Raw genomic sequence first — 19,277 nt, forward strand, 5'->3', positions numbered from 1 at the left:
GGGCCAGCCCTAGCCTAGACAATTCCATTTGTACTTGATACAATGGAACAACCTGCTCCCAGCTGCAGCTTGATTAGAAAGAGGTGGGCCCAGCATGGTGAAATTATTTATTCCCATTATATCCCTAAAGCAAGGCGAGACACAATAGGCAGTCTCTTGGGTGAGTGGGGCTCACCACCAGAGCCGCCTTACGTAATGCTCTTTCTCACAGCCCAAAGCAGTTCCCCCAGTGGCGCAATTGGTGCACAATGGCACATGGTTTGGGAACGAACGGTTTGGGATCTGAGACTTGTTTCAATTGTATGCATTTAGAGGTTGCTTCGTTAAAAAGAAAATGAAAAGCAGGTGCAGTGAGCCTGAATATGTAGGAGTAGTTCCCTAAAATAAATATTGCAAAGACTGAGTGTTGTGTTAACTTGCTGAAGGGCTCCTTATGCTAACCCCGCCCCCAATCTTGTGGTTATATATCTTTGTAAGAAATGGCAATGTTGTTATGTTCGCTAAAGAGAGAGAGAGAGGAAAATTGGGGAACTGAGCCCTGTCTCTTTCTGCATCCATTTTCCTTGGTCACTTACTAGGTTTTGAAGTGGTCCTGTTTCTGCCTGTGCAGCCAGAGCAGGTGCTGCGATTCCCCAAGTTGGTTCACTTCATCCCTGAAGGCACGCTCTTCTTCCAGTGTCTCCTGAGACAGATGGATGCCAACCAATTAATTAGGATTACCATGCTATAGATATGTCATATTTGAACTGTGTGAGGGCATTTATTTAGCTGCTTGTCAGTTTCTCAAAAATGCGTACACACAAGTAGCTTTTAGAAAATGACAGTCGGCCACCCACTCTTGTGTTTGAAAGATTAAAAGGAAACGGCTCACATGTGCATATCATTCAGATATGATGGTTTTGTTGAACTTGGGTTTGCCAGAGTACCAAAAACTTGTTCAAAATGGCAGTGGATGATTAATGTCATTTTTAAAACAACATGTGATATAAGATGGTGCACCTGTGGAAATTGACTTCACACCTCCTCTCAGCTTGACAGTGATTCATCCGTTACCAGATTTTGAAACAGGTTTCCAATGAAGTGTGTACCCACATGGTGGAAATGCCTCCTAATCTGCTTTTTTAAAAAAACAAAAAGAAAAAACCCTCACAATTTTTTTAGAATGCCAAGAGAAGTTGTGTCAAATCCCTTGTTGATTGAAGAATTGTTCTGTATAGAAATGTTGGGGATGTGCCACTGCCTCTTTACATGGATGGCCTTTTGGACCCACAATTTCTACCTCCGTAAATGATAGAATCATACACTTGTAGAACTGGAAGGGACCCTGAGGGTCATCTAGTCCAACCCCCATCCTTGGCAGATGACCATCCAACCTCTGCTTAAAAACCTCCAATGAAAGTCTTGTGGGAGTCTGTTCCACTGTCAAACAGCTCCTACCACCAGAAAATTCTTCCTAATGTTTTGGTGTAATCCCATTTCTTGTCATTTGGATTTGTTTGTATACACACACACACACACACACGCACGCACACACACACAGCCAACAGAGAAAGCTAATACCACTGTTGATCTGTTAATTTTTAAAGAACTGCAAGACTCATCTTGTTTGCCTCCAGAGACCTGCTTAGCTACTTCCTCAAAAACTGCTTTGTTCATTTCTCTGCCTTAGTTTGCCAGGCCAGTTTACCTGTCAAAGAAATAAATTTTATTTATTTTCATAGGGTTTTTTTAAAATCTGCAAAACCCTGCTTATTGTTGTTTTAGTTTGTTCGTATATCTCAGTCAGGTTTTATTTATGTATTTGCCTTGTGTATTTTAGCTTAATATTATATAAACTATAGTTTAAAAGAACCCCAGCCTTGCCAGTGCTCTACAGTGGTCTTGAAATTACCCGCATTCATTCTGTACAGTTCCACTTTCACTGTTTTGGTGCATATACCAATAGCTTATATTTTGCTGTTTGTACCTTTGTTAGGTAGGGTTGCCGTATTTCAAAAATTAAAAATCCCAACACAAAGGTTGTTGAGCTTTTATTAATTCTGACCAAAGTTGTTGAGCTTTTTTGCATTTTTAAAAAAAACATTTTGAGCTATTTTAAAGGAAATTTGCCATATATCTGGATTTTCCCGGACATTTTTAAAAAAAGTGATTTTCTGCCCGGACGCTGTTTATGAGGGCTGAATCCCGACTATGTCCGGGAAATTCCAGACATATGGCAGCCCTATAGGTGAATCCCAGTTTGAGTTAACTTGCTATCAAATACCAAAATTCAAGTACCCAGCAAGTGGTGCAGTTCTAATGTAGCCTCTTTAACAGAATGGTGCAAATGGTGTTGGAACATTGCCCAGGTTGCAAAACTCACCCAGAGTGTAAGATAAAGGGGAAATGAACAAAGTACTGAATATTTTGAGAAGTGAGGATAGTTTTTATTAGTTACAGTGGTACCTTGGGTTAAGAATGTAATTCGTTCTGGAGGTCCGTTCTTAACCTGAAACTGTTCTTAACCTGAAGCACCACTTTAGCTAATGGGGCCTTCTGCTGCCGCCATGCAATTTCTGTTCTCATCCTGAAGCAAAGTTCTTAACCCAAGGTACTATTTCTGGGTTAGTGGAGTCTATAACCTGAAGCGTCTGTAACCCGAGGTACTACTGTATTGGCATCCCAACAATATTGTAGAAGTTCTAGGCCCTTTGGGAGCCCACGGCGAATTTTTTGCCCGGCGCTTCAGGAGTATAGGGTCGCTCATCCTGATGCATTTGCTGCCTTGGGCTCCTTTGGGAAGAGGGGCAGGATACAAATTTAATAAATTTAATAAATAAAATACAGTGGTACCTTGGTTCTCAAACTTAGTCCGTTCCAGTTCGACTCCTGAAACTGTTCGAAAAGCAAGGCGCGGCTTCCAATTGGCTGCAGGAGCTTCCTGCACTCAACTGGAAGCCGCGGAAGCTGCATCGGACATTCAGCTTCCAAAAAACGTTTGCAAACCGGATGTTATGGAAAAATCTAGGTGCGAGGCTGCTCAGTCACCCAGCTCGTCGGTGGAATAAAGGAAGGAGTCCAGCCACCAAATAGCTGTAGACCAAAGTTTATTGCGCAACAGGTTCAAAGAGGAATTTTGCACCCCGAGGATGGGGTGACAAGGACTTTTCAAAGTTTCTATCTTATCCCAGCATACAGTTCATTAAGCATCATCACTACATCATTGCTACATCCTGATTAATATAGGAGGAATGTGTTGGGGCAACAGGTGGATACAGGTTATGTATTGGGAAGTACATTCTAAGCACCTACTACAAAGGGGCAATAGAACTTTGTTTTGCATAGTCTGCCACCTGGGCAAGTCCGGAGGAGTGCCTTTGCCCAGCGATTGACACCTATGAGTACCTTCGTGTGAGTTTGTGACCTCCCGCTTGAGGGATTATGATGGGGACCAAGTGGTTTCCAAGTCCTTGGCCAATGAAGCAAATTGGCGGTGGAATGAAGGAAACTGGCAAAGGAGTTGATTTTATATGATTTTTAAAGCTAGGTAACTTCCCTGAGCTGGCAAGTCGAAAGGATATATTTATGCATAATATTTGTAACATTTAACAACTTTAAAGACGTGCCCCTACCCCCCCGTAATTTCCATAACACCGGAACACTTACTTCCAGGTTTGTGGCATTTGGGAGCCAATTTGTTCGACAACTAAGCCGTTCGAGAACCAAGGTACCACTGTATACATACTTGGCCATTGGCTGTCCAGAAATACATCAAACACTATTTTGCAGGTGTCTTAAATATTTTCCCTCTGAATGTTTGTAATGTTACTCTTTGCCACCCAGATAGGTTGAAGATATCTTCCTTCCCTGGAGAAAATAATGCTTAATTGAATTTTAGCATGTGAATTCATTGTGAAATCTGTGTTTCATGAAGACATTCATGTCAAACCATATCTCCTTCTTCCACCTTTATGTTATTATTGGCTCTATGTACTGGGATCTATATCTTGCATCTTCTCAAGTATTGCCCCCATGTTCTGCTGTTGAGAATTTTGCACTTATTGGAGTGGGGTGCTTCTAGCCTCCCACATCTAATGCACTTCATGAACATGTATTTTCTGAGCATGGTAGGCTGTGGGGAAGAGGCAGAATTAATGGCAAAGGGAGAACAGCAATAATGTACTGTATGGGTCAGAAATCCAAAATTGACTGGTTCTTGTTACTGCTTTTGCAAAGTATGGCAGCTGCAGTTCATTTTGATTTTATTTTATTATTTTTCTAGTTTTCCAAAATTTACAGACATACAAATCACAAAGACACAGATCACATACAATTCCAATACACATGCATATTTGACTTTCCTCCCCCTTCTTGTGGTTTTTTTATTATTTTAGTTTTTCATATTGCGTTTTCCACATTAATCCATTTTTAAGTTATGGTTTAATTTCTCTGGATAATATGTTTAACTGCTTGTTTTACTTTAACCCTGCTAATGAACTTACTTGCATACAAGAATTTTTCAGATATTCCACAAATTTTCCCCAGTCTTTAATGAATTTTTTTCCTTCTTGGTTTCTTATGACACCTGTTAGTTTTGCCCTTTTGTCCATTATAGTCCATTAATTTAATCAGCCACTCTTCGTTGGTTGGTGCTGCATATTCTTTCCACCTCTGGGCAAAAAAACAGTTGTAGCATACATAAACAGGTTTTTTTTGTCTTTTGGTATCTCTGTACCTACTATCCCTAGAAGAAAACCTTCTGGTTTTTTGCTAAAGGTTATCTTAAACATTTTCTTCAATTCATTATAAATCATTTCCCAGAGAGCTTTTGCTCTTTTACAAGACCACGACAAAGTACCTTCTTTTTCTTTACATTTCCAGCATGTGTATGATTTTGATTTATACCTTTTTGCTAAGCCACTAGGGGTTAAATACCCTGTGGACTATCCTTTTGAAAATTGGCTGCCCAGATAAATTTGTAAACATCATTCAGCTCCTCCATGATAATATGACAGCAACAATTGCAGGTAACAATGGCTCTCAAAGTGAACCATTCACAGTGGGATCAGGTGTTAAACAGGGTTGTGTTATTGCCCCAACTCTATTCATTATTTTCATTGCCAGGATCCTACACTTTGTCAAAGGGAAACTCCCCACCGGAGTAGAAATCATATATTGAACAGATGGAAAGCTCTTCAGTCTGAGCAGGCTGAAAGCAAAGAGTAAGATTACTGTAACTTCTGTCATAGAGCTTCAGTATGCTGATGACAACGTACTGTGCGCACACTCCGAGGATGACCTCCAAACCATCCTAAATATCTTTGCAGAAGCTTATGAAAAGCTTGGCCTATCACTCAACATCCAAAGAACCAAAGTGCTGCACCAACAAGTACAAAATAACCCCTCTGCAGCGCCACAAATCCAACTCAATGGTGTAATGTTGGAAAATGTTGATCGCTTCTCCTACCTAGGCAGTTATCTTTCCACAAGTGCCAACATTGATGGCGAAATCCAGCATCGCCTGAATTCTGCGAATGCGGCTTTCTCCTGATTGAAGTGCAGAGTGTTTGAGGACCGGGACATTCACAGGGAAACCAAAATGCTTGTTTACAAAGCTATTGTACTACCAGCCTTACTATATGCTTGTGAAACATGGACCACTTATAAACGCCATCTCCAACTCCTCGAAAGATTCCATCAACAGTGTCTCTGAAAAATTTTACACATCACTTGGGAAGACAGGCGAACTAATATCAGTGTACTGGAAGAAGCAAAGATTGCCAGTGTTGAAGCAATGATTCTTCAACATCAACTTCGTTGGACTGGTCATGTTGTGTGGACACTGGGGGAGGAAGAGGAGAGTGGGGGAAGTGCACTGCCCCTGGCAACGCGATCCCGGTGGGGTTCCATCGCGGCTGCTTCCTGCCCACGCTGGGCGCCCCACCCCCAGAATGCACGTCCCGCCCCTGTGGGTGGTGTGCCCCGCCCCGGAACATGCGCTAGCCTGCTCTCTGCCCACCCCCCTGGTGCTGGAGCATGAAGCTCCTCCACTGTGTGCGGATGCCTGATGATCATCTTCCAAAGCAACTACAGTCATACCTCGGGTTGAATGTGCTTCAGGTTGAGCGCGTTCGAGTTGCACTCTGCGGCAACCCAGAAGTAACAGAGTGCGTTACTTCCGGGTTTCGCCGCTCGCGCATGCGCAGACGCTCAAAATGACGTCATGCGTATGTGTGGAACCAGCAAAATACGACCCACAGACGCGCCGTTGCTTGTTACGTTCACTTCAGAATGCAAACAGGGCTCCGGAATGGATCCCGTTCGCATCCCGAGGTACCACTGTATTCTATTCCGAACTTAAAACTGGAAAGCGTAATGCTGGTGGTCAACAAAAGAGGTTTAAAGACTCTCTCAAGGCAAATCTTTAAAAATGTAGTATAAACACTGACAACTGGGAAACACTGGCCTGCGAGCGCTCCAGTTGGAGAACAGCCTTTACCAAAGGTGTCATGGGCTTTGAAGATGCTCAAACTCAGGACGAAAGGGAGAAATGTGCTAAGAGGAAGTAACGCTTGGCAAATCCACACAGTGATCAACTCCCGCCTGGAAACCAATGTCCCTACTGTGGAAGGATGTGTGGATCCAGAATTGGCTCCCATAGTCACTTACTGACTCACTGTTAAAACCATGTTTATGGAAGACAATCTTACTCGGCTACGAGTGATCGCCAAAGAATCTATACATCTATACATCATTTTCATGTAGTTTTCCTTCTGCTGTAAATTTTAAATCTGCATTCCACAGCTTCTCCCATGCGGCCATTTCAATATTATGACCTATATGTCTTGCCCAGTGTGGCAGCTGCAGTTCTTTCTGGTTTCTCAGAACCTGTAGCTCACCCATTTTGAGACAGTCACGTGTTAAACCAGTGATATCAGCAGGGCTCAACACATGTTGACTGTGCTGAATATTTCTGAGGAGTCTCAGCAACATGCCAAAAGTCACTACAAAATATAACCGTATATGCTGCAGGCCTGCATGTGGAAACTGTCATGCTTGGCCTGGGTAGGTAGTTTGCGTGAGTAGAGGCCTCAATGCTGGCTGCTGCTGTGAGAGCTTGGAGATAGTGATGGATTTAAAATGAACAAATGTATGAAATTATGCCAAGATACACACACATAGAGGAAGGTTTTACAAAAGAAGGATAGAAGACACTGTGTGGGGTATTAAGGTTATCCTAGCCTCTCCCATCCTTGTGCCATCCAGATGTTTTGGACTGCAACTCTCATTGGCCAGGGCCTAGTGGGGGGAGGAGTCTAAAACATCTGGAAGGCACCAGCTTGGGGGAGGCTGGGTTCAGCTGTTGATAGTCTGTTTCTTGATCTCAAAATAGATAGGAGCACCTTTTAACGTACCGTAATTGGAGATAAACACTTCACTTCCCCTGCCCCAGATTATTACATGTATGCAGCAAGTAGCTGCAGGATCTAGTGCCTAAATGAATGCTTCCAAGTTGTTGCTGAAATGCTGCCTTGAATTTAACACCAGCAGTTAGTAAAGATTTGACAGATAAGATCATTACTGGGGCTAACCACGGGTCAAGTGATAGCAAATGAAACCAGCTTGATTTAAGTAGAATGGCAAGTGGAATTTGAACTGCACCTTCAGTATTTTGAAATGCTGAGGTTAATAGACACATTAGACTCTGAGAATAAGGAACTGGTGTTTCTGAATACTGAAATTATATCTATGTAGTGTGTATCGATGATAAACAGTTTCCATGCCAAGCAGAACTTAAAAAAAACACCAAAAACCCAACACCTTGCAAGAAAAGAGAAGCCTCCTCTAGTTTTCTGTTGAGGCATGGAAGCGTGCAGAATCTGTCCTCGCCCACAAAGATAGGACGGCATGCATAACCAGCTTACCAAGTGGTTACATGATCACTGTGGTAAGTTAACAAGCAATGGCTGGAATTGATGCTAAGAGACGGAATTGATGTCCGGGGGGAATTTATGAAAGGCGGCGCTTTGTCCTGGATCTTAGGCAAGTCAATTAAAAAATAAATAATAATAATAGCTGAACAACTAGGGTTTTCCTTTAAAAAGCTCAGCAGTTTGGGGGTCTTCCTAAACAAAAGCTTAACAACTATATAATTTCCAGGAAAAGAGACTTGTAGGATTTTCCACATCAGGTGGCAAAATAGCTTGTACCTGACTGGTGGGCACCATTTGCTGCTCTTCCTCAGTCAGCAAAATATCTTGGTGCAGCCCTGTGAAATATTAATAGTAGGCTGTATTGCAGGCTTCTTGTCAGCCACTCTCTCTCTCAGCTACAGCTCTGTGCCCCTCCCTCCAAAAAAAGAGCATTATGAAGACAATGTTGTATATTGGCATTGGCAGGGAAATCATTTTAAGTATTTTAAAATGAAACTTCACGCTTTTAATTATTTCTGTCTTAGCTGTGGTCTTGTTTCTGGATGGACTTATGACTGTCAAATCATAGCCAATCAATGAGCTACACTCGTTTATTGTTTTCCATCGCTTCTCTCACTTCAGCCCTGGGTGTGAGAGAAAAACAGCATATAAAAGAACCAGGAAGCTCTGTCTCCAGAGAATTGAATTGTCATTCTAGACTTTACCTATCTCTTTGCTTGGAGCGACTGTGGAAAGAAACATACTGGTGCGGTAATGTGGCGCTGAAGCATAACCCCTTGTGAGGGTTTTTTCAGCTGGAACACTGTTCTGCCACCTCTCAGGTGGTGCCGTTGCCATCATAACAGAATAAGGGAGGCATTCCTGGTGAGTTCCGGCACCTCTTTTTCTAGAAAAATAAGACTGCCCCTTGTGCTGTTGTTCCCCACCGAACCTCCCACTCTCCCACCTACCCTTGGCGTATTCTGCTTGGAAATTTGGATGGCAGATAAATATTCTGGTCATAATCCACCTGGCAGTTTCCAAATCAACAAAAACAAAAATGAATTTTTGTTTGGCCGTTTTGCACTGACCCTGAATATCCCACCCAGAATGGAGCTGATTTAAGGGGGAAATGGGTGCTTTGGGCAGAAACACCAAATGACACATCCTCCTTGTTAATTTACCTGGGGCACAGTCCACCGGGACAATCTCTAGCACAACCCCCATTGAAATGAGGGTGGGCGGGGGATTCCCTTGCCCCAGGTTCTGTTTGCCTCCTCCCAGAAAAAGGAATTTTGGATGTGCCTCATATTCAGCTCAGCCTGCTGTTGTCATCAGAGGGACAAATCATATCCAGAGACATAGCCTTGTTGGAGGCTGTACACACTATCCCTGTAAAGTTATATTCTTCCCCTCAAAGACTTCTGGACATTATAGTTTGTTAAGGGTTGCTATGAAATGTAACCCTCTGAGGTGTAAACTATGGCACCCAGAATTATTTGATGGAAATAATGTGCTTTGAATGCTATATGCGCACTATAACCTTAGTTTGTTGCAGCAAAGTCTTGTAGACACCTAAGACTCTTGGGAAGGGGAAGCAAATGTGTTGGAAGTTAGCATGGAATCACTGAGCCCAGAGACAATTTACCACATCATTAAAAAAAACAACAACGAACGATGTGTTGGAATAACATCTATGCAAGAAGAAGAGTAGGATCACAGGAAGAAAGATTCCTAGCCTGAGTTTGTACCTGCTGCACTGGCTTTCTACTTGCAGTTAATTGTTTGCCTAGGACAGGCTTCCTCAAACTCGGCCCTCCAGATGTTTTTGGCCTACAACTCCCATGATCCCTAGCTAGCAGGACCAGTGGTCAGGGATGATGGGAATTGTAGTCTCAAAACATCTGGAGGGCCGAGTTTGAGGAAGCCTGGCCTAGGGGAACACTGAACTATGTGATTTTCCCTGCCTTCAGTATGGAATAATATTGTCCATTCATTCTGCCACCTGGCCTAAGGCTGATTCATACGTGCCTAGACATTACCTTACTTCTGGTCACTCTGATTATTCAGTATTTGATAATTTTGCGTCTGAGGCCTAGTCTAGGTCCCTACAAGCAGCAGAATGACAAGGTGAAATTGTGTGGTGGTAGAATGTACTACTGTCGTTCGGTCCCAGCGCCTGCCAACCTAGCAGTTCGAAAGCACCGCCGGGTTCAAGTAGATAAATAGGGACCGCTTACCAGCGGGAAGGTAAACGGCGTTTCTGTGTGCTGCGCTGGCTCGCCAGATGCAGCTTGTCACACTGGCCACGTGACCCGGAAGTGTCTGCGGACAGCGCTGGCTCCCGGCCTCTAGAGTGAGATGAGCACACAACCCTAGAGTCTGGCAAGACTGGCCCGTACGGGCAGGGGTACCTTTACCTTTAGAATGTACTACCTCAGACTGCAGGGTTTTTTTAATGGTCCATGTTGTTAAAACACACACACACACACACACACACACACACACACACAGAGTTCCTTGCAGGTAGTAAACTAGCATATCAGACCCTTCAAGTATTCCTATTTTCCAGGGACATCCCTGATTTAGAGAAGCTGTCCCGGTTTCTGATTTGATCCCTGAATGTCCCACTTTTCCTTAAGATGTCCCTGTTTTCATTGGAGAAATATTGGAAGGTTTGGAGTTATCCGACCCCCGAGCCATCTGAAGGCAATCCTGTATAGGAAAGTGTTTTTTTAATGTTTCATATTCTGCTATGTTTTTATATGTGTTGGAAGCTGCCTAGTGTAGCTGGAGCAACTCAGTAAGAAGTGTAGAGTATAAATGGTAAAATTATCATTATGGAAGAGGACATCCCTATTTTCGTCGGAGAAATGTGGGAGGTTATGGCATGTGGGAGGCAGGCCAGGCTTAGAACATCCCTGAGAGTGCTATTTGTTTCCTTACAGGGAATTATAGGGGGCAGATTGCCATTCACAAATGGCACCTTCTCACATACAACCATTTCAACATGGTTCAGCCACAGTGGCACAGCTAGGTAATTTTAGACTCTGGACTTAATGTCCTTTGCTGCCCCCTCCTGCCTTCGGATGGTAAAGTGTACTTCACTTATTTCAAAATGCGGTAAGCCCTGCACGTTATAAAGGAAAGAATAGACACAGTAAATGAAATTTTTTGGAAGACTTTTAATAGTTTCTTTATAGAAATCTCTCCCCCGCTTCTTTTTACGAAATTGTATTTCTATGAACATAAAGGACAATTTGTTATTATATTCGTACAGAAGAACTGTATAAAATTATGTACTTGTTTTTCCTTATCTTCTTTTTTCTTCTTTGTTCCAGCTTTGGTACTGAATATTGCTGTATATATAGACTTCTCTTTTTTTAATTGAAACTAATAAAGATCAATAAAAAAATGGGTAAGCCAGCCCTGTCTGGGTCCGTCTGCTTATTCTGCATTGTAGGAGCCCTGGACTTCTGCCCCCAAACCCTGCCCAGAATTCCCCTGCTGTTTTGCCACCTTGTTCTGTCACATGTGTGGCACCTGCCATTTTGTTTAGTGCATGGCTTGATTTAAACTTGATGCTGGGTGGGTTAAAATTGATTTTCTGTCCTGCCCAACCAGCTTCATTTGCCATTTGGGCCCTCAGCTGTTACCCCTGTAACATTAGCATGCCAGCACTGCTGCAGCCAACTCCTGGTGTGTTTACACGGCAAAAGTAGCAGATGAGGCCTTGGTTTAAACATGAAATGCTGCTTGGGTCATCAGGTTTAAAAGGATATCACACTTCACTGGAGCCAAGGCCATTGTGTTTCATGTGCATCACATACACACATTGTTGAGTTTCTTTGAGGCAGATCTCAAGCCTGCTTTGTGATGAATTGTAGGGGGGAAATACGGCAAGGCAGTGGGAAAACTTGTTGTGGGGATGCTGATGTCCATGGCAAAGACTGGCTTTGGATGTGTGAACTGACCTCAAAAAGCACTTTGTCTGAGGTGAGGAGGACATTCTCTCTGCGGAGCTAAACCTGTGATGGTGACTCATTTGCAAAGTGCCACCTGATGCTGCAGTCATTGTGATGAACATGCATGTGTGAGCCAGCCCTTAAAACTAGATAAAATTAAGGTGTATTAAAAGTCTGGTGGAACAAAAATGTCCTTACCTGCTTCCACCCAAAGGGCCCTGTCTTACATTTCCATTAATTGCACCTACCTTAGTTGCAGAATGCAGAGCAAGACCTCAGAAGATGACCACATTTGACAGGCAGGTTCATGGGGGAAGAGGCAGCCCTCTAAATAGCCTAATCTCAAGCCTTTTAGGGCTTTATCGATAATAAGCAGCACTTTGAATTTAAGATGATGCAGCCAAAATAAAAAGGCCTGTCTGGATGCAGGACTTTCTAAGCAGTTATCACAAGTTACATTCAAGTGACAACCTGGGTAATCAACAGGATCCATGTGCTTCATTCATCTGACAGTCTCGGTGAACATTGCAGTGGGCTTTGTCAGTTACTACCACCAGAGTCCACTGTGTAAGGAAAATCTTTCTGGAAGCTTCCTCTGATAAGTGTCCGCACACGCGATGGCCTGCTTAGGGAATTATGGCAGACAAGGTTTCCCATAATGCATGAGTGTGTGAGTCATTCTAGAACCCCTTTATAAAGAACAAATTATTTTATACATAGTTTCATTCGGATACACGTACTTTTCCTTAGAAAACAAGTCTGATTAATTGTTTCCGGTTCTGATAGAAAGTGTCAATATCCCGCTATGGTACTTGCTCCATTGACACAGAGGGGGTTCCATTCATAGAAACAGCGGTATTGCCTGCTAGTTGTGTTGAGCGGTCGTTAGGGGTGCAACAACTTTGACAGCAGAGCTTTGGGCAGGTTGTCCCTTTAAATTTTTAAATGTCTTACGGGTGTGAGCCCTTTATTGAGAGGGAATTTGAGTGGTTAAGGAGGGGCTTTGGGGTTCTTTCGATGTGTGTGATGTAGAAAATTGTAGAGATGTATCAAGGCACTTATGAGCATGCATTGGTGACTGTGAATGAAGTGGGGGTAGCATTTATGGTCATGCCTGTGTATCAGAAAGAATCAGGACTGCTTAGAGGTTCAGGTTGTATATTTGTGTAACTAAACCATATATCATAAAGACACTGCAGTCTCTGCTGTGCCTCCTTTCCAAAAGAAAAGACAAACCTTGGGTGAGTTTCTGGAACTCCTTGTAACTTGCACCACACAGAGATTAGGCTGGCGTGCAACAATACATTTTAACGGTACTGGGTAGAGAGGGACCTATAACTTTTTTTATATTGTCCCCTGTTGGTAAGCAGAAATTGAAATCTGTACTGCAAAGTGGTTGGCATGAATATGCTATTTAGCGATTCTGCTGGCACTTGGACAATCTGGAAAATCCAATATGTCTGTCAAAATAACTCACCAGGAAATATATCTAATGCTACCTGTTACATTGAGAGAATCAAGTGCTTTCCTGTCTTGAAGAAACCTAATATCAGGAAGCAACTTCAATGCCTGCCTGCCTGCTTGTCTTTCAGTGTGACCCTATACATGCCTACTCAGAAGTAAACCCTACTGGGTTCAATAGTGCTCACTTCCAAGTGAGTGGGCATATGGTTGTAGCCTTGATACTTTATTTTCTTTCACCCATCCTTCCTTGATTCCCTTTTCTTATTTCTGATCCCGCCAGCCCAGCCCCGCACCCTGTTGGTTCCCTCACCTAATTCACCCGGCCTGTTACGTCTTTTGTCATTTCCACCTTTGAGCCTTTTGTGAGGACAGTCTCTGGGACGGCCCTCCTTTCTTTTGTCCCTCACCCGATCGCCTCATAAACAGGGATACATTTACCCTGTGCTAAAATGGAAAAGCAGCAGCAATGCAGCCAGGCAGTCCAAACAAGAAAAGGTAAACTTTGTGATTTAGGTACACGCTGTAAATCGAGCACATTTGCCCCATTTCCCTTGTTTTACATAATTTATGATGCACTTTGGACAATTACTGTTATTATGCATAATTTATTCTGGTTTTGCTAGTCAGGGGCAGGAAGCTATAGATGCCTCTGACCACTGGGAAATCCTGTTGGCAACTCCTTTGGGTTTTCAGCAGGCATGCAGTGACCCCACTTTCAATCGTCTTTACAGATATAAGGACTAAGGGGTCAGCAGACTTTTTCAGCAGTCCACTGTTCCTCAGACCTAGTGGGGGGCTGGACTATATTTTGAAGGGAAAAATAACCCAGAGATGCATTTTAAATAAAAGGACACATTCTACTCATGTAAAAACACCAGGCAGGTCCCTCAAATAACCCAGAGATGCATTTTAAATAAACAGACATATTCTACTCATGTAAAAACACGCTGATTCCCGGACCGTCTACGGGCTGGATTTAGAAGGTGATTGGGCCAGATCCGGCCCCCAGGCCTTAGTTTGCCTACCCATGGAGAGAGTTGTTCTCTCTCTTTTCTAACGTGAAAGCTGAGTTTTTCAGAGAGATGGTTTCTGTGCATGTAGCATATACATCCTGTCCTCTTGTGTTTCATGGAGTCATGGCAAATGTGTGTTCTAACTGAGCTCTTCTGCAAAGCCCTTCTGTGGGGGCTTACCACAGATTTACGTGCTCTGCAGTATCTGCCACCACAAGTCTCCCTGTCTTCCCCACCTCTCCTTTAGCATTTTTTTGACCATGAGAAAATGGTAGAGGAGTCTAGGTTGCCTCTGGGTATCCCACTCCCTCATCAAACTTTCTGAGGAGAATGCGATGGCTTATTGGGAATGAAGAACTGTTGGCTACCTGTTGTGCTCCACTTTCCCTCAGGACAGCTACATTCCATATAAATGATGTGTACTGAAGAATGAGTTACAGAAATAGTAGGGATGAATGCCCTTGCTATTATTTTTACTTCATGGAGGGTGGGATGTGAAAAAAAGGCCAGTCTTTCCTTTCCTTATCTTCAATTTACACCTGTAGCTAATGTAATTTTTTTCAATTATTTGCAGAAAGACCTCCCTTTGCCCAGGAAAAGCAGTAGGTAAGTACAAGATTTCTGTATTTATAATAGACACATAGTAGAATGCCAACATGAGAGAAAAACTCTTTCTTAGTAGCCACTTTTTTTGCTTGTGTGTGTGTATTATATGGGATATGTAATTATTATTGTTGTTGTTGTTGTTGTTGTTATTGTTATTTATTATTATTATTATTATTACTAACTACCCCTCTTGTGGACTGATTTAAATATCTTTTTTTTTTTAATGATATTTATTAAAATTTCAAAAGAAAGAGATCACATTAATAAAAAAATTAACAATAAAAAGAAAAATACAAAATACAAAGTACAAAAAAGAAAAAACAGTTAAAAACAATTCCATCTTTTCATCACTTCTTTTACGTTTACTTGTTTCCCGGACCTCCTCATACCTCCCTCTTTTGTATTCCAATTCAGTTTGTTAGTCCAGCAATTCCTTTCCCTCCTTTTTAATCCTGATCTTTAATCTTGATGTATTATAACCTTAATTTTTTACCTATTAAAAACCAATTTTTCCAATTCTTTTAACCATTACTGCTAGAAACCACTTAACTTCAATCCGTCATCATTCTAACATTCATTAATTTTACAATATTTCTGTAAGTAGTCTTTAAATTTCTTCCAATCTTCTTTCACCGACTCTTCTCCCTGGTCTCGGATTCTGCCAGTCATTTTCGCCAATTCCATATAGTCCATGATTTAAATATCATTACCCCAATGAGAAGGCTTCCAGCCTGGTGATGCTTTGTTTAACATGTCCTTATAATGTGAATTGTCTTGTCATGTTGCATATGCCTGGTGATGAAGGAGAAATGTACGCAGTCCCAGCAATGCATGCAGCAAGGAGCTTTGAAGTGTTCGCTTCCACCAAACAGAGCACCACTACAGGGAAGATAATTTCAGCAGCCTCCACACAGGGGCTGTCGTAATATTTTAAGCTGCTCTTCAAAGCTACTTCCCAACTTCATCTTTTTTTGCTATTTTGTCTCCTAGCCTGCCTGTAACCCTCACATTATAAATCCACCACTGGGCCATTTTGAACACTCATTCTGCATTGTGGACAAAGCCTCTTCTTTCTGCTCGTTTGCTTCTTAAAAATATGTTTGCTCTGGCCAACAGGTAGTTTTCCTAGAAATCCACTCTATGAATAAAATAAGAGATTAGAAGGCAAAGGCTCCCACTGTCAGCCCTTCAGAGTGACCTGCTGACAAATCTTGTTGCCTGAGATTTGTTGCCTTGTGGTTGGCAACTGTGGGGCAAGAAAGGACCCCTCGAGGGAGGGGCAGGCTTGCCCAAGGAGACTCTGAATTACTGACTGCTATGCCAGGATGCTAAGGGACGCGGGTGGCGCTGTGGGTTAAACCACAGAGCCTCTTGGGCTTGCCGATCAGAAGGTCGGTGGTTTGAATCCCTGTGACAGGGTGAGCTCCCGTTGCTCAGTCCCTGCTCCTGCCAACCTAGCAGTTCGAAAGCACATCAAAGTGCAAGTAGATAAATAGGTACCACTCCAGCGGGAAGGTAAGCGGCGTTTTCATGCTCTGCCCTGGTTCGCCAGAAGCGGCTTAGTCATGCTGGCCACATGACCCGGAAGCTGTACACCGGCTCCCTCGGCCAATAAAGCGAGATGAGCGTCGCAACCCCAGAGTCAGCCACAACTGGACCTAATAGTCAGGGGTCCCTTTACCTTTACCTTTATGCCAGGATGCTAGGGTATTTGTAAAGGTAAAGGTACCCCTGCCCATACGGGCCAGTCGTGTCCGACTCTAGGGTTGTGCGCCCATCTCACTTAAGAGGCCGGGGGCCAGCGCTGTCCGGAGACACTTCCGGGTCACGTGGCTAGCGTGACGAAGCTGCTCTGGCGAGGCGGCACCAGCGCAGCACACGGAAACGGCGTTTACCTTCCCGCTATAAAGCGGTACCTATTTATCTACTTGCACTTAAGAGTGCTTTCGAACTGCTAGGTGGGAAGGAGCTGGGACCGAAATACGGGAGCTCACCCCGCCGTGGGGATTCGAACCGCCGACCTTGCGATTGGCAAGCCCTAGGCGCTGAGGTTTTATCCACAGCGCCACCCGCGTCCCAGGGTATTTGTAGTAGTCTGCAAAGTGATAACATAGAACTGGAATACGTGGTTATCCCGTTGGCTGGTTCTATGAAAGCATTCTGCAAACATGAATATTGACATACACAAAACAGAACTGAGTTGTCTTTCAAATGGAATATTCAACTTGCATGACTTTGCAGCGGCATATTTGTACCTGGAGTTCTCACAGCATTTGAAAGTTTGGCAGGAAAGTTCCCCAAGGTGTATGATTCAGTACTTCATAGTCCTCTGCCACTTGCAGTCTCAAGATTTCTACAATAATATTTTAAGCAGAAATCAGTTTACTGAAGCCATAATTAATTCCGCAGTAAGGAAATGGTGGAGTGTGGAAATTGTGAAATAGATACCCCTTTATTTATGTGGATAAGCAGATAGTCAGGAGGAGTGCATTTGTTATCCTGAAGAGGCAAGCCACTGTTTGGTTTCAAAAATGACTTGCCTCATTAGGTGTTGGAACAGCTGCCGAATAAAATCTCAAAATCAGCTCTGACTGTGTGTGTGGTTTCTTTTGCTTCATATTTTACTGTTTAGATTGTTGCCATAATATTTTGCCTCCGTAGAAGAATGTATAGGAGGATTACATGTGGGAATTATTTTTCCTGGAATTCCTAATTCACATGAATGGTGCAGGAAATATCTGCCCAGAAAACTAAATTCCTGCCAGTTCCTGCTGGTGGACCTCCCCATGGATCTTATATTTGAGTAGCAAAATGCCCCTTGAATGGTGTGTGTGGCTGAGGTGTATCTGTGCAGGTGACTGTTCATCTCTGTGCATCCACATTAATTCTTGACCTTGTGTTTTTACACTTAGCAAACACTTATTGCTGTGTCGTAGGTTGGGGAGTATGTATGTGCATACAGGTCTGAAATGAAGATGGGAACTGAAGTAATGTCTGTTGGTAGCAGTAAGTCACTGTTGGCTGCCTGAAGTACGGCAAAGCAGTGATACAGACTTAAGTCGAGCAAGCTATATTCTCCTTATTCATTTTCTAAGGCAGAGCTTTCCAAACTTTTCAAGCTGGTGACACACTTTTTGGACATGCCTCATTTTGCGGCACAGCGATTCAGTTTCACATCATTTCGTGACACAGTAATTCAGTTTTACCAGCAAACCGGAAGTTAAACTAACCCTTTCCAGCCCCAGGAGGAGCACGGGGAGCATTCGTGCAACACACCAACACACTGCAGCCAACGCACTAATGTGTCACAACGCATAGTTTGGAAAGTTCTGTTCTAAGGGTATTAAAGTGGGCTCTATAAATAAAAAAATTGAAAATCATAAGTTCCCCTAATATGTTCTACCTTTAATGCCCTCTCAACTTTCTGGAGGCACCTCTCTTGCACGGATGATCAGAGGAGGAGGAGATGAGTAATGTTCCAACAAATGTGTAGGACATTATTATATAATACTCCAGAGCAAAGCTTTTTAAAAATTTTTTTAAAAATGATTAATATTTTTTCCAGCATTAACAAAATCAAAAACAAATAACAACATAAAAACCAAACTACAACACCATAGTAGCTGCCAATTTAGGCATACTGGAGACACATAGTCTAGTCATATTAAAGAAAAGCAGAACACACCAATTTCACATTTATGCATGTTACATGCACCGAAGACTCCAGATCATCAGCATAGACAAATATGGACTTCCAGGATGAATCAGCATCTTTTAGCCAATTGCCCATGCATTGGCCTTGAGTTTCATCAGGCAGAATCGCCATGTCTCGCACTGCAATCCATTCTCTCACAGGATCTTATTGGGCAGTGTTCATGTTGCGTAAATCAGTTTGTGCTTATTAGACCCAGAACTGTGTCCCAGCTTTGAATGTCATCTTTGCCTTAGGTCAGACTAAGGCTAATGGGGTCTAGAGAAAGATGCTTCCCTCCTCACACACGCTGAATGCTCACTGTACATTACAGTTGCTGCTTGGATTCCAGTGCCGCGTCCAGTGCTCATTTCCCGAAGCACTTCCAGCATGACACTGACGAGAAAGACGAAACTGCTGAGTACAGCAGGATTTAAGAACATGAATATTAGGGATAGATGGGCTGTGTGTGTAGGGAAAGCCAGAGGAGAGGAGTTGCATTTCTGAGAACTCAGCAAAATAATAATAATAATATGCATTCATTTTGAAGTATTTTTCTCTAACCATGAGGACTAGAAACCAATGTTTTTTAAAACGAAGGTGGCAGTCGCTTCCTGCGTCTCATAAAATGCTCACACATGGCAAG

General features: G+C 42.9%; 1 protein-coding gene across 2 annotated transcripts in view; it reads left to right on the forward strand.

The window, feature by feature from the left end:
• Positions 1-19,277, forward strand: part of MAST1 (microtubule associated serine/threonine kinase 1) — a 96,839-nt gene that overhangs the window by 10,477 nt on the left and 67,085 nt on the right. For both annotated transcript variants that reach the window (XM_080988044.1, XM_080988046.1), the window contains exon 2: positions 14,909-14,940. In XM_080988044.1, the coding sequence (XP_080844170.1) occupies positions 14,909-14,940 (32 nt within the window). The remainder of the gene's footprint in view (positions 1-14,908; positions 14,941-19,277) is intronic.

Source organism: Podarcis pityusensis (assembly GCF_964106645.2).
Source record: "Podarcis pityusensis genome assembly, chromosome: 17".
In the NCBI taxonomy this organism is placed as follows: domain Eukaryota; kingdom Metazoa; phylum Chordata; class Lepidosauria; order Squamata; family Lacertidae; genus Podarcis; species Podarcis pityusensis.